This window comes from Vitis vinifera, chromosome 6, assembly GCF_030704535.1.
Source record: "Vitis vinifera cultivar Pinot Noir 40024 chromosome 6, ASM3070453v1".
NCBI lineage: Eukaryota > Viridiplantae > Streptophyta > Magnoliopsida > Vitales > Vitaceae > Vitis > Vitis vinifera.
In genome coordinates this window covers 20,545,270-20,558,719 of record NC_081810.1, presented here as the reverse complement: position 1 = coordinate 20,558,719, position 13,450 = coordinate 20,545,270, and the positions used below count along the sequence as shown (strand labels likewise).

At 31.7% G+C, this 13,450-nt stretch overlaps 1 protein-coding gene across 1 annotated transcript; it reads right to left on the bottom strand.

Moving 5' to 3' along the window:
• Nucleotides 1-3,803: 3,803 nt before the first annotated feature.
• On the bottom strand, nt 3,804-9,443 carry LOC100267086 (ABC transporter G family member 15). Its single transcript, XM_002274073.5, has 9 exons — nt 8,952-9,443; nt 8,243-8,322; nt 7,125-7,586; nt 6,833-6,955; nt 6,225-6,356; nt 5,720-6,004; nt 5,059-5,331; nt 4,854-4,961; nt 3,804-4,438 (listed from the first exon to the last, which is right to left on the bottom strand). Exons 1-9 carry the CDS (start codon nt 9,205-9,207, stop codon nt 4,082-4,084), a joined length of 2,076 nt encoding a protein of 691 aa, XP_002274109.2. The 5' UTR covers nt 9,208-9,443; the 3' UTR covers nt 3,804-4,081.
• Nucleotides 9,444-13,450: the final 4,007 nt, after the last annotated feature.

Below are 13,450 nucleotides of genomic sequence, written 5' to 3'. Positions count from 1 at the left end.
ACTCAAAATAAAAACATAACATGTCAATGTTTGAATATTCATGAAGATTTTTGCATACTAATAAATATAAAATTCATGTCTTCATTTATTTTGGAAATTGGAATATGGAGATTGAAAATGAGCATTTGGAAAACCAAAAAAAAAATTAAAATAATTTGAACCGGTTTTTTTCCCTCAAAACCGGCCGGTTCGTCCGATTCACCGGTTGGACCGCCGGTTCAAGGGTTGGACCGCCGGTTCAAGGGTTGGACCGCCGGTTCAAGGGTTAGACTGCCGGTTCAAGGGTTCAATCCCGGTTTGGTCTCCATTCGGTCTAATGACCGGACCGAACCGGAACGATGACCAGCTGGCAGTCCAACCGGTAGGACCGGCCGGTCCGGTCCGATTTTTAAAACCATGGAAAAAACACACACAAAAAGACTGATGCATTGTAGCTTTCTTACGAATATCCAGAATAGGATCAGCCTTAATGCTCAACAAGAGCAAACCTCCTAATAGTGACATCACAAACTTCTCCAAAAAAACTAGAAATAGGGGAATGTAGAGAAAGAGCAAAAGAAAATAGGAGCAGAGAATAAAACATTCACAAAATATGCATAACCCCTTTTCCTTGTTTTATCCATGGGTTTATAAATGGTGGGGAAAGAGTAACTAAGACCACATTTATACATAAGCACAGAAATACGATCCCCAGGGCATAATGTAGTTGAAATGGAATCAGATTACTCTCACACTAATCCAAGGAAATGAGAGATAGGTAACCAACATCCATCTCACAAACAAAAACCAGCAAATGATACCCAAACACAACACAGAAAGTAAGAGAAAAGTGATATGAAATAGAACTAGGAGTCCATGACAAACCTACTTGAGTGTTCCTTTCTCTGCCCAACTCCTCCTTCCTCTGCCTTCTCTGACGGCTACTCCTTCTATCCCGCCTCTTTCTTCTCTTTCACGCTTCCACCCGTTCCCCTTCTCCAGCCATCATCTTCTGAAGCTTCAACCACCACCCATGGCCAATCATATTCAAGGCTACGCGTCTTATGTATGAAGCTTCATGAAGGCCGATCCCCCACTTGTCGGCACTGCTAGCTCCTCCGGGTGGTGAGAAAATATCAAAATATCCTTATAATGTTATTAATAAAAGCAATAAAAAAAACTAATAGCATTTGGTTTGCAAAAGGGTCTACAAATACATATTAATATATTTATTTTTCCTTATTTGAATTTTGATTATATTTTTTCCAATATGGAAATATTTTATTTTGAATATTGTATTATTGAAAATATGTATTGTTTTTAGTATATTTTAGAAAATATATGCGACATTTCATAAAATTTTGTACACAAATATCTATAATTTTTAGAGATTTCAAATTAATAAAATAATATTATTTTGATTTTATGACATGAATGTAAGAAAAAAAAATTGATTCTAGCATGCATATTTCAATTCCATGTTTGATTAAAATAAAGATTTTATTTTGATATATACGAAAACTTATACAAATATGTATAAAGTTTATATTTGATTTATAATTGAATTTTCTAAAGACAATTTTTAAAATCTTGACTACAAAATTTCTTTTTTGAACATATGTAAAATATATGACTTAGTGATCATATAATTAACAATTTGATTTTATATGTCAATTTTCTTGTAACATATGTTTTTCCATGTTGGAAAATTTTTGAGTTATATATTATTACATGTTGTCGTGCATAGTATTCTTATTAATGTAATAATTTTATTATTTGAGAATAATTTTAAAATTACAGTAAGTTTAATTATTATTTTAAATATGTTTTATTATATCATTACATATATATTTTTAGATAGATGTGTGATGTTTTAATTATAAAAAAAAAATTGAGTTATGGACAAATTGCAAGATGTTTTAGATCTTGATACACTCCCTCGAAAATTTGATCTATGAATTACTTTTTACAAATTAATTTAAATTATAATGATATTTGAATAAAAATGATCTATTCATCATTACAATTAAGGGGATTTGAACCCCAAATTTAGGGTTCACCTGCTTACCACCTGAACTAACTTGTCATTTGATATATAATATGCAATAAATATATATATACTTAAACTCATTATATAAAGAAAATATTAAAAGAATATTTTAAAGAGCAAATTAATTATAATTATTTTATAATTAAATGCAAAATCTATTAATTAATTACCAAAAATATAAAAATTATATAATTTTCTTCATAATGTTTTTAATATCATTAATAATTAATTAAATATTAAAAAATTATATATATATATATATATATATCATAATTTATTTTATATTGTTTAATACAATTGAATTAAATGGATCATATTTTAATACTAATATATATTTTAAAATTAGACATATTATAATTAAATATCATAATATTAGGTATAATTTAATAATAAATATACACTTATAAAATTCATATTTTTATTGATGCATACGATATTATTATCAAATATGATAAATCATATTATACATATATCAAAATTTTCAATAAAATAACTTTAAAATGTCTATTATACTTCTAATTATATTATTATGAGGTTTTCCTTACATTTTCATGAGTTTTTAACAATTTTAAGCTTACCGATATTTTTTTCCAAAATATCCGCCGATATATCTCCGATATATCTGTAAAATCGAAGTACCGATATATCCGTGATTACCGATATTTTCATCCTTGTATATAACTTTAAATTCTTTCCTAAATATTTTTTTTTGTTATATATATTATCATTATTTTTACACAATTTATTAAGTCGAGTCATCATCAATCATTAATATTTTTTGTTGATTTTAACTCTTCCTCAATAATAAAATTTATTCAATTCTATAAAAGTGAGATTTTTATGACACATTTTATGACTCGTCATTTTAATGAAATTCTTGTCTCATTAATTACACAACATTGATAACAAACGATAATATTATATAAGGTAATGAAAATAAAAACTTGGTTATAGTCTCCAAAAGATCTCACACTATGTTACTATCAACATTTGATTCCATGCAAATGATACTTTACATTATATTAGATTGAAAAGAATCTTGGAAAACCAACTTAGTTCTTCCTGCGTAAATAATGGTGCATTAACTCATTGTAAAGTCACATGGACATATATTATAAAACCAAAAGTTTTACTTGGTGACTATCATATTTATACACCGAAAAGGTAGTTTTTGAGTCCAATTCAACCTAAGTTCACTAACTTTTTCATATCTAAGAAATGATACCATGCAATGCAAACATTTGAATTAAACTTTGACATAATTATTATATTTTTTTGATAAATAAAACGTGACTAATCCTTACATATACATCATCAGCCCCTAACCACAAACCAAAACTTGTTCCATTATTTAAGTTTGGAAAAATATAAGGCATTGAATTAGTATCAATCTTGCAAAGTTCAAATTTGGATCATTCAAAATATATGATGAAACTTAGATTATTGAACGGGGTACAAACTTATTGATCATGGTACAATTTAATAAATAGAACCAATACACAAAATAATAAGATTAAGGTATAAATTAATAAGATCAATCGTGTATAAGGTATAAAGAAATAAGATTTGGGTCTAAAATAATGAACCCATACTACACATTTAACACTAATTGGTTGTTGATTCTTTTCAATAGGTATCAAATTAAAACTATAGCCATAATAAATCCTTTATATCAAGTGCAATGATCGGGCCTGGACCTAAAAATTGCTTTGTTTTCAGTTCTGTCATGTCCTCCTATAAGATATACAGATCCATCTTTTTCATCAAGCAAGAATACACACATCAACACGTGTCTCTTATATAGAAGTAATCAACTTTGTATCTTTGTTCTATTTTGGTCACAGGCTGGGAGTTTTGATCACCAGATTTTCTTTGGCACAACACCCCCCAGTACCCCAGGGGCTGTGATTTATGGTGTAATAACAGGGAGATTTATGGGGTTTACAAGAAAGATTATCTTTCTACAAGCAATAAATAGTAAGCTCATAAACTAATCAATACAAACAAACCGCCAGATAACGGTTATAGCTTGTAAAGTATAGGTATGTCACACTAGGCGATTGGGGAGCTGAGACCCTCTTGAGAAGACAGTGAATGGAGGGCCTGGTGTCTTTTTGAAGGAAATGAAGGCTTGGTATGGAATGAAGGCCTGCGATTAAGTTGCTGCAGAGTTCTGTTGCTGTGAAGTGTCTGAAAGTATGGCCAGGCTCTTTCCTTGAACTTGAGGATGAGGAAGAAGATGAGTCTGTAAGATATGAGAATGATAAATAAAGCAGTCAAGTCCCACCACTTGGAATGATCCAGTTGAATTCCGAGCATGTTTGTGATGATTTCTGAACCCTTCAGTTTGGGGTCACCAGATATAAGAGGTTCAAACTCCAGCCCAATCAAGTCATTCTTGTATGCTCCCTGCATTTCACATTACCACAGCAGTGAGTTCAAGATATATGAGCACTTCTTTTTCCAGGGCTACATGGCTTCCCTTACCATTTTTGGTTGTTTCAATGGAAGATGTTCCTGATTTTCTTCCATGGTTAAAGATATAAGAGTCTATTTAGGAACTGTTTCCGAGACTTGAAGGCTCGTTAGGTAATTTTTTTTATAGAAAATAATTTTTTGAGAACTTATTTGTCATGGAGACATGACTTTTCCTACCATTTTTTGTTGCTTCTCTGGAAAATGATTCTAGAGAATGACATTTTTCCATACTCAAACAGATGGTAAGCAATTTTTTAAGAAATTGTTATGAAAACAGGAAATCTATCATCAAAAACTGTTCTTCAATAAAAGTTTCTAATCCCCTCGTATTTTTCCATGGAGTTACCTGTAGTCCCCATGCCCCATAACTGATATATGAAACAGGATAGCGCCAAAAAGGCTTGGGAAGATCAGACAACAAACGGAAGAATCCCGAAGTCATCATCATGATTCCCTGCATTGACAGCCAAAAATGATGTTAACATATCTAAAGACTGATCCTGAAAATGAAAAATATGAAACTCATCAAGGAGTTCAGTGTTTCCACTTACAATAAGTCCAGCCCCAGTTATGATTCCCATCAAGAAATTTGGGACTAATGAAGCCACAACCATCATGCAGCTCTCAACAACAGCAATGCAACTAAAAAGATTGAGGCAGAAGAACACATAATGAGAAAATTCAGACCGAAACTTCACCATGTAAAATGTAATAGTCCCTGTAGCCACTGAAATTGCCACCAAGTATGGGAATGAAGACAAGAAGTTTGATAGTATAAACACAGCAACTCCATAATGCCCATTAAGCCTTTCTCTATAGAAGACCTGTATCAAAAAAGAAACATGAATCAAAACCTTAACTTATCGATTTCATCCCTTCAAAAGTTACAATAAACTATATGAGGTGGATAAAGATGTGAGAAAGAATAGTTGATAACTAATGGAGTGAGGGGCTCGTGGTTGAGGATGCATATACAAGTAGGAAAACATGAAATGTTTTAAAAACCCAATAATTGCATCTGATTTTTGTTCTCAATAATATTCTCTATTTATAGTGGAATGATTCTCTCACTCATATTAGATTGAATCATGTTAAAAACTTATGTACCTTTGGGTGGGTTGTTTTATCTTTCTGTTTTTAAACTAACATTGTTTGCATTAAAGCTTTTACCGACACAACATGTATGAGTACTTTTTTAGTAAGATTGTGTACCTTCATTTCTTCGACAAAGGACGGGAAGGCTCCAATGGACATGAAGGTCATGAAGCCTGATATGAATCCACCACAAGCACACCGAGCCAAGATTGCAGTATAGCTAGTGCCAACATCAAAATAGATAGTACCCACACAAATTGACACTACTATGTAGATCATTAACCTCAGCCAGTAATATCCAACGTCCCTAGACATGTTCAGAAAAGATCGCCGTGTCAATGTGACAAGTTGCTTCCACCAACTCGCTTGGCTCCCACTTTGTGATCCAGGCACAAGTCCTTCCTGCAATTCATGAACTCGTTCATAAACCATTTTCATGACACATTAATAAGAATGTTTTTTCTTGAATGATACACATCTGAATGTTAAGCAAAATATAGGTCACTGGTTTAGGAGCTTATAGTTCAATGAAGTGGTAGCGATCTATAGTTGTATTACATTAGGCATAAAGTGAACATGCTTAAGAAATGCAAACAGAATAGAATAAGGTTCAAATGCTTACAGAAGTTGATATTTCCCGAATCCTCTCCCCTGCCCGTCTTTGATACTTTGAGCCCCTGTACTTATCTGCAAGAATTGCTTTGATCTCTGCTGTTGCCAATTCCATGACAGAATTTGATGATTGCTGGATTTCCTATAAAAACCCGGAAATTAGTAAGAATCATGTTCAACATACCAAATAAAATAAAATATTGTAAACTTAGGATCTGAAAGGTAGAAACTATGCTGTCTTTAGTAAGGCATGCATTACTATTAAACACATTTTTGACATGCATAAATGAAGGTGTTTTTTTTTTTTTTCTCTTTTTTTCTTAATCTTTGGGAGTGAAGTTTGGTTGATGAGAAAATTGATGACCCATGAACCCTATTGGAAAAGGATCTGAAGCCCTCATTTGGCTCTGTTCTCGGATAACCAGCAAGTAAACAGTTGAAAAAAATTGTTGTATTACTTGTTTTCTAGCAAAATATTCAGAAAGCAGGGTGTTTGGTCTCTAAAGTACTGTTCTTCAAATACAAGACAACATGAACAAATGACTGAAAATGCAACCTAGTACAAAACAAAGAAAACTGAAAATTAGCATGGTATATATGGTGAAAAATAAGACATACACGAAGTCTTTGAGATCCTTTGAGGGTGGCTGTTACAATGTCGAAGTCTGAATTGATACAACGAAGGAAGTGATCAGAAGGACTTCTTCTGCTTGGGCATGGAAAGCCCGCTTCGGCAAAGAACTGTAAAAATTCAAAACCAAAAATTAGATTAAAATCAGACTGATACAACATCTAAATCTTTATAAAAAAGTCTTAAAACTATATATTACAAACATTAAAAAGATGTGCCAAGCTTTATAATTGTTATCAAAACTTTGATTATTTCAAGTTGATAATGATGTTTGCGTACCTCTAAAGCCTTTTTTGCTTCTCCAAAGTAGATTGTTTCACCACCAGAGAGTAAGAAAAGGTCATCAAAGAGGTCGAAAACTTCACTACTTGGTTGGTGAATTGAGGAGATAATAGTTCTTCCATCGCGAGCAACATTTCTAAGTGTTTGTATAACGAAGAAAGCTGAGGCACTGTCTAGGCCACTTGTAGGTTCATCAAGAAACAAAAGACGGGGACGCGTAAGAATTTCAAGGGCAATGCTCAATCTCTTCTTCTCTCCACCACTTATACCTCTTAAATGCCAGTTCCCAATCAGTCTATCAGAGCAATCTTGTAGACCCATTTCCATGATTGTTCCATCTACAATCCCATTAATCTCTTCTTTGGTCATGCTAGTTGGAAGCCTCAAATGTGCTGAGTATGTTATGGTTTCCCTAACTGTGAGCGTTCCCAGCAGTACATCTTCTTGGGTCACATAAGCCTGATTTCTCAAAACAACAACAAGGGCAACAAGAAAAAAGTTCACACTACCTGCAGAACTAGAAGAGAAAAGGAGAAGCAAAGACATGGCCATTTCACAAATATTGCACAAGTTTTTACAATGACTTTTTCACATTTTTTTTAAACTTCAAGACTGAGAAATTAGTACTCTCTTTTCAGTCCTCTTTCAGGATTAGAAGTAATGCAAAACCAAAGTTTGAAACTGTCCTGTTCTAATTTCTAGTTGCCCAATTCAGACTCGTAAAATTCTGTTCATATTAGCCTTCTTAGCAATTTTTAGAGTCATTCATGGGTCATTTTATACTAGAGGAAGCAGTAATTGCTGAAAGAAAAAGCCAAATGATCGGTGGCCTCCCTTCTTAAAGTTCAGTGTGATCACATGACGGTCATTTGATTACTTGTCCTATATAGCTGATATTTATTAGACTACTCAATTTGATGTGGAGGTGTGGATGCTTACAAATTGGACATGTTCCCACAGTGGGAAAGTCGGTATCTAGGAGAAACCTCTCTGGAAACTTTTGTGGATTACCCTTCTCCACGATATATATATATATATATATATATATTAATCTTATCTGAAACTTTTTAGGAACTGGAAAGACTTGATTTGCAAGAATACACAATCACACTTACAACAAATCCACAGTCTAGCCTCCTCTTCCTCCCATTAAGAAGAACATTTCCAGTCATTATCACATTTCTTGAGAGTCTACCTGTGAGAAGATTCAAACATCAATAAACCCTTGAATTAATCCAAGTATTTTAAGTGAATTACAACTTACAAGAATCCATATCTTCCAATCAAGACTAATTTGATGTACAAATCTAAAAGCAGACACACCCACACAACTAGCAACATCTGTTTCGTCTTTTAGGGGGACAAATTAGAGAGAGGCCTCAAAAAAATTTGTAAGTTCTCTTAGAAAAAATATTAGGTGATACTTAAATAGTAACAAAAGAAACACCTTTTTCTATTAACCTGGTAAGAGAATTTTCTCAGTTGATCATAATTGAGGAATGGTATTCCTAGGGTAACAAAAGACCCTAGATTTTTCTGGTTCAAGAAAATTTTCCTTCCTGATTTATCAGCTCTCAATAACCAAAAGGAAAGAATTCGGTTTTCCTGGAAAAGGAAAGGAAAGGAAAAAATGGTCACCTCAATTTCACCAAGACTAAAAAAGAAGCTACTGTATTTTCTAAAAAGGCCAAAACAGGTGCCCTTGACTACGCACCCAAACAATTTGCTGTGATGTAGGGTACAGGGATATGCCATTCCATTTGAAAATAAAACCCAAGAAAAACCTTTCTTGGCAACCAAACGGAAAGGGAGATAATTCCAAACCTGCTAGAGAGTCAAGAAGAGTGGATTTCCCAGAGCCAGAAGGACCCATAATGGCCATGATCCTACCAGGCTCAGCATAGCCAGTTAGCCCCTGAAGCAACCGCTTAGTGGGTCCCTTCCCGAAGTTTGGCAGCACCACAGTGAGATCCTCCCACACCAAGTAAGTTCCTCCCTCATGAGCTCTGCCTCTAGACCACCCATCCTCCACTTCCACACCGTCACTGCCACCACTGGCCATCTCTATCCCCCTCCCCATGTCCAAAGAAACAACAACACTGAAGTACACAACTGTGGAAGACAGGAGATGAAGTCCTACTGGAAGCCCATATACAGAGCTAATACTATGATAATTCGTGAATGAGTGATTGAGCTGTCACCAAACAACCACTCATCAATGCTATCATGAATGGGGCTACATGCACAAGAAAGAAGGAGAGCGAGAGAGAGAGAGAGAGAGAGAGAGAGAGAGAGAGAGAGAGAGAGAGTTGGTTGGTGTTGGAGAATTAATTTGGGTGCATGTTTGAAAAAGTGGAATAGCAGTTGCAATGCTACTGCCATTAAATGCCCACATGGGTCATGGGCCTTGTTGGATATGGGTGTCGCTGGCGACCTGTTGATCTTGGATTATTAGAGACGGTGGTGGCTGTTGGAGAATTAATTGGGTTAGAGGTTGAAACTATAGAATTATACTTGAAATAAATTTTAATGGAACAACAAAAAAGTGTCACAATTTTGCTTGAAATTTTGATCGACCATAAAATAATAATAATAATAATTAATCCCACATATACTAAATTTGATTTTCTAAATAATCATATCACAAAATAAACTTATGTATATAATGAAATTTAGGCAGTTAAATAAGGGTATAATCGAATAAATTAAGACATAAAATTATAAATAAATGAGATTGTGATATAAATAATAGAAACTAAAAATATATATATATATATATATATATATATTATATTATTTGATTAATGATATATTTTTTATAAATATAAAAAGAAACATATTTCAATATTACAGTCAAGCCCTGTGTATATATATATAAAAAATTAGGTTTCTTGTTAATCATAATTTGAAATTCTATATAATTTTTGTAAAGTACGATGATATCAATACCTTTAAATTATGGATATTTTGATAAAAATATAATAAAAAAATTACGGTACATATTTTCATTCTCACCTGAGAGCATGTTTGAACAAAGAACAATTGCAGTTGCAAAGCAAGTAGGCCATTGAATGCTCACATGGGTAATGGACCCTGTGCAATATGGGTATCCCCTTGTGTGGGACCGTATGAGTTATCTCGGATCATTAATCAAATTTCGTCGTCGGATTTGTCGTTATCACAGTGGAGCCAACCAATCTAACAGTATTTGATTTGGACCAAATAAAAAAAGACAAAAGAAAATGGCGGTGTTATTTATGCTCCAACCAAATATATTTTCCTAAATTAAATATTTTGAAGCTAAAATTTTGAAGTCCCATTTTTCTTCCCTTTGCGTTTAGTGGTTTTGTCTTCTTTTGGTAAAGGAATTAATCACCTACCCTCTAAGGAAAAGAAAAAAAAAACCTTTATTTTCTTTTAGATTTCAAATTATAATGATCACAAAGCTTATAATCATTGCAATCCCCCATTCATACATGTGTGTTTCTTGCATTTTGACAACAAAAAAAAACAAGTACTATAAAATTGAAAAACCTATCATCTTAAAATGTGTTTGATAGTAATTTTAGAAATTATTTTTAATATTTTTAACACTTAAATGATAAAATTTTTGAAATATTAAAAAAATTAAAAATACTTTTTAAAATCATTATTAAACAGACTCTTAATAGAATTAGTCATAATCCCAAATAATAATTATCAAGTAATTCACGTTTAAATAAGTTGAATGCGATCAATCTTAATAGAATAATTAAGTTCAGTTTAATTATACTAGTTGATAGTAACATGTTACTTTTAATTGAATAGAAAAAATTCAAATATTTTTCTATTCAACCAAACAACACATGCTACCTTAATCAACCTTAATAGGATAAATAGTTTTGGATGTATCTTTTTAATATGTTATTCTTTAATTTGTACCAGGTAATTTGTCAAAAAAATAAAATCATATGATAATATAAAATTAAAAGCTACTTATAATTAAAAGAAATTGGTGGTGGGTGCCAACTGCCAAGTCAATTTATGAGATGACCCATTAAAAATCTACAACTACAATGCTAAGTGACCTCATCTAACATTCATAAAAGGTGGTCTTTTCATTACGTTGAGGCCCAGATATTTAGGCTTGATAGCAATTAATAGTGCAAATAAAAGTCCAAAGAAAATGTGTGCTTGTGTTAAAGAGTGGTTGCATGATCCTGATTGAAAGTTTGTTGTTCAATAAATGCCTTATTCCAACTCCTAACCACTGAAAAAAAGAAAAGAAAATTCAACCCCATAGCCTAAGAAAAAGATTATGGGCCTAAAAGCATATGAAAATGATGTGTAATCCCATTTTGAATTTCTGATGCAGAAAACCCTGTCATTTTTCTTATGTTGTATCAAGTTTTTCAGGCCGAAGAGAACAGAAAGCAATAGAGATTGGGCCGGGTCAGGTCAACCAGCATGGGCATCCAACCCCACCCATATGCATATAAGTGGGGTTGGGTGTGACCCATGAACAAAATAATATCAAGAAGCATGTAGGAATGTGTTTATTGTACTTCAGATTTATTAAGTGACATTACTCCAAGTATACCTAATCCCTTAAAGGCTATAGCGGTGTGATGTATTAACAAAATAATATCAAGGAGAGGATGCATGCATGTGTTCAATGTACTTCAAAGTTATTAAGTTATATTAGTACAAGTATACCCAACCCCATAAAGGCTATACTTGACTTCATATAACTTCATCACATCTTCACACTATTGTAACTTCTTTAAATCCAAACAAAGATGAAAAAATCGAGTCATTTCGACAATATATTGCCAAAATATCGGATTTCAGTTGCTATCAAAGCAAAATATGCAAATATATATGGATGTGGCGATTTTTTAGCTTATTTGACCTTGAGACGAAATGTTCAAGCAAAACCATTAGCATCTATTAGAGTAAGGTAATGTTTTTTTTTTTGGGCAAATAGAAAAAGTCAAAATATTTGACTTTTTTTATTTAGTCAAAAGTAATTTATTAACATCAACTAACAAAACTAAACTAAACTTATTGATGACAAGTTCATTTTAATTATATTGGTTAATATCAATAAGGTACTTTTAATTTAATAGAAAAAACCAAATATTTTAACTTTTTTTATTCAACTAAAAAACAAACACCACCTAAGTTTATTCCTTGATAATGAATATGCACCAACATATATATAAAAAAGAACATTAAAGAATATTTTATTAAATAAATAAATTATAATTATTTTATTTTTACATTTTTTTCTTAAAAGGTTTTTTTTATATAATCTATATATTTATTAAATATAAAAATATATAAATATTTAAAAAAAATATTTGAGATCATTGAATGCATTTAAATTAAAATGAATCATAATTTTATGTCAAAATATTTATCCATATTTCTTTATACATCTAGTTATATCCATAAAAGAGATACTAATGTATATGTGAAAATCGATATTTACATCTTTGAATCCGATAATTGATTAGTAAACGTATGTGTCCAAGGTATGATAAAATAAAATCTTCCTCTCATACAAATATTTTTCTATCTTAGGCTAAACACTTTCTTGGACAGGCCTCGAAGGATGAATTATTTCATATCCATAGCTAACATACTTAAGCAACAATCATTTCTTCATTTTTCTTAATGGTCATATAGCACACATGATATGATCACATGCTACAAAGAAATACAACTATTCATCTTACCTAAGTATCAACATATTGGCTAAAATTTGTGACATTTGAATAATGATATGTCCAGTTTGAAAATATATTTAATATTAATAAAATTTTATTTAATTTAAATGTATTCAATGATGTAAAATAAATAATAATAAATGTATGATTTTTTTAATATTTATTTTTTATATTTAATTAATATATAAATGATATAAAGAAAGAGTTGTTGAGAAAATTATCATGGTAATTTTTTGTAATCAATTAAATGAAATTTAGAAATAAAATAATTAGAATTAATTTATTTATTAAATAATTCTTTTAATATTTTGTTTTTGTGATGGACTCCTATGTATATACTTTTGTGCATACATATCATTGAGGGTAAATTTGTCCTAGAGGGTATCAAAGGTTTACTTTGAACCTTTGTCATCTTAGGTTGATTCCTCACTCCCAAGCTAATTTCAATTTTACTTTTAAGGCTTTGACGAGCAAAGAGGGGGCGTTGACCAAACAAATGAGAGGAGAGGCCCTTGTTGATCAAGCCCACATGAGTGCCATTTAAATTATGTCTCATTTTAGCTCATTATTATAGAAACTATGAGGACCACTTGTATGAGAAAGTTGGTCGTA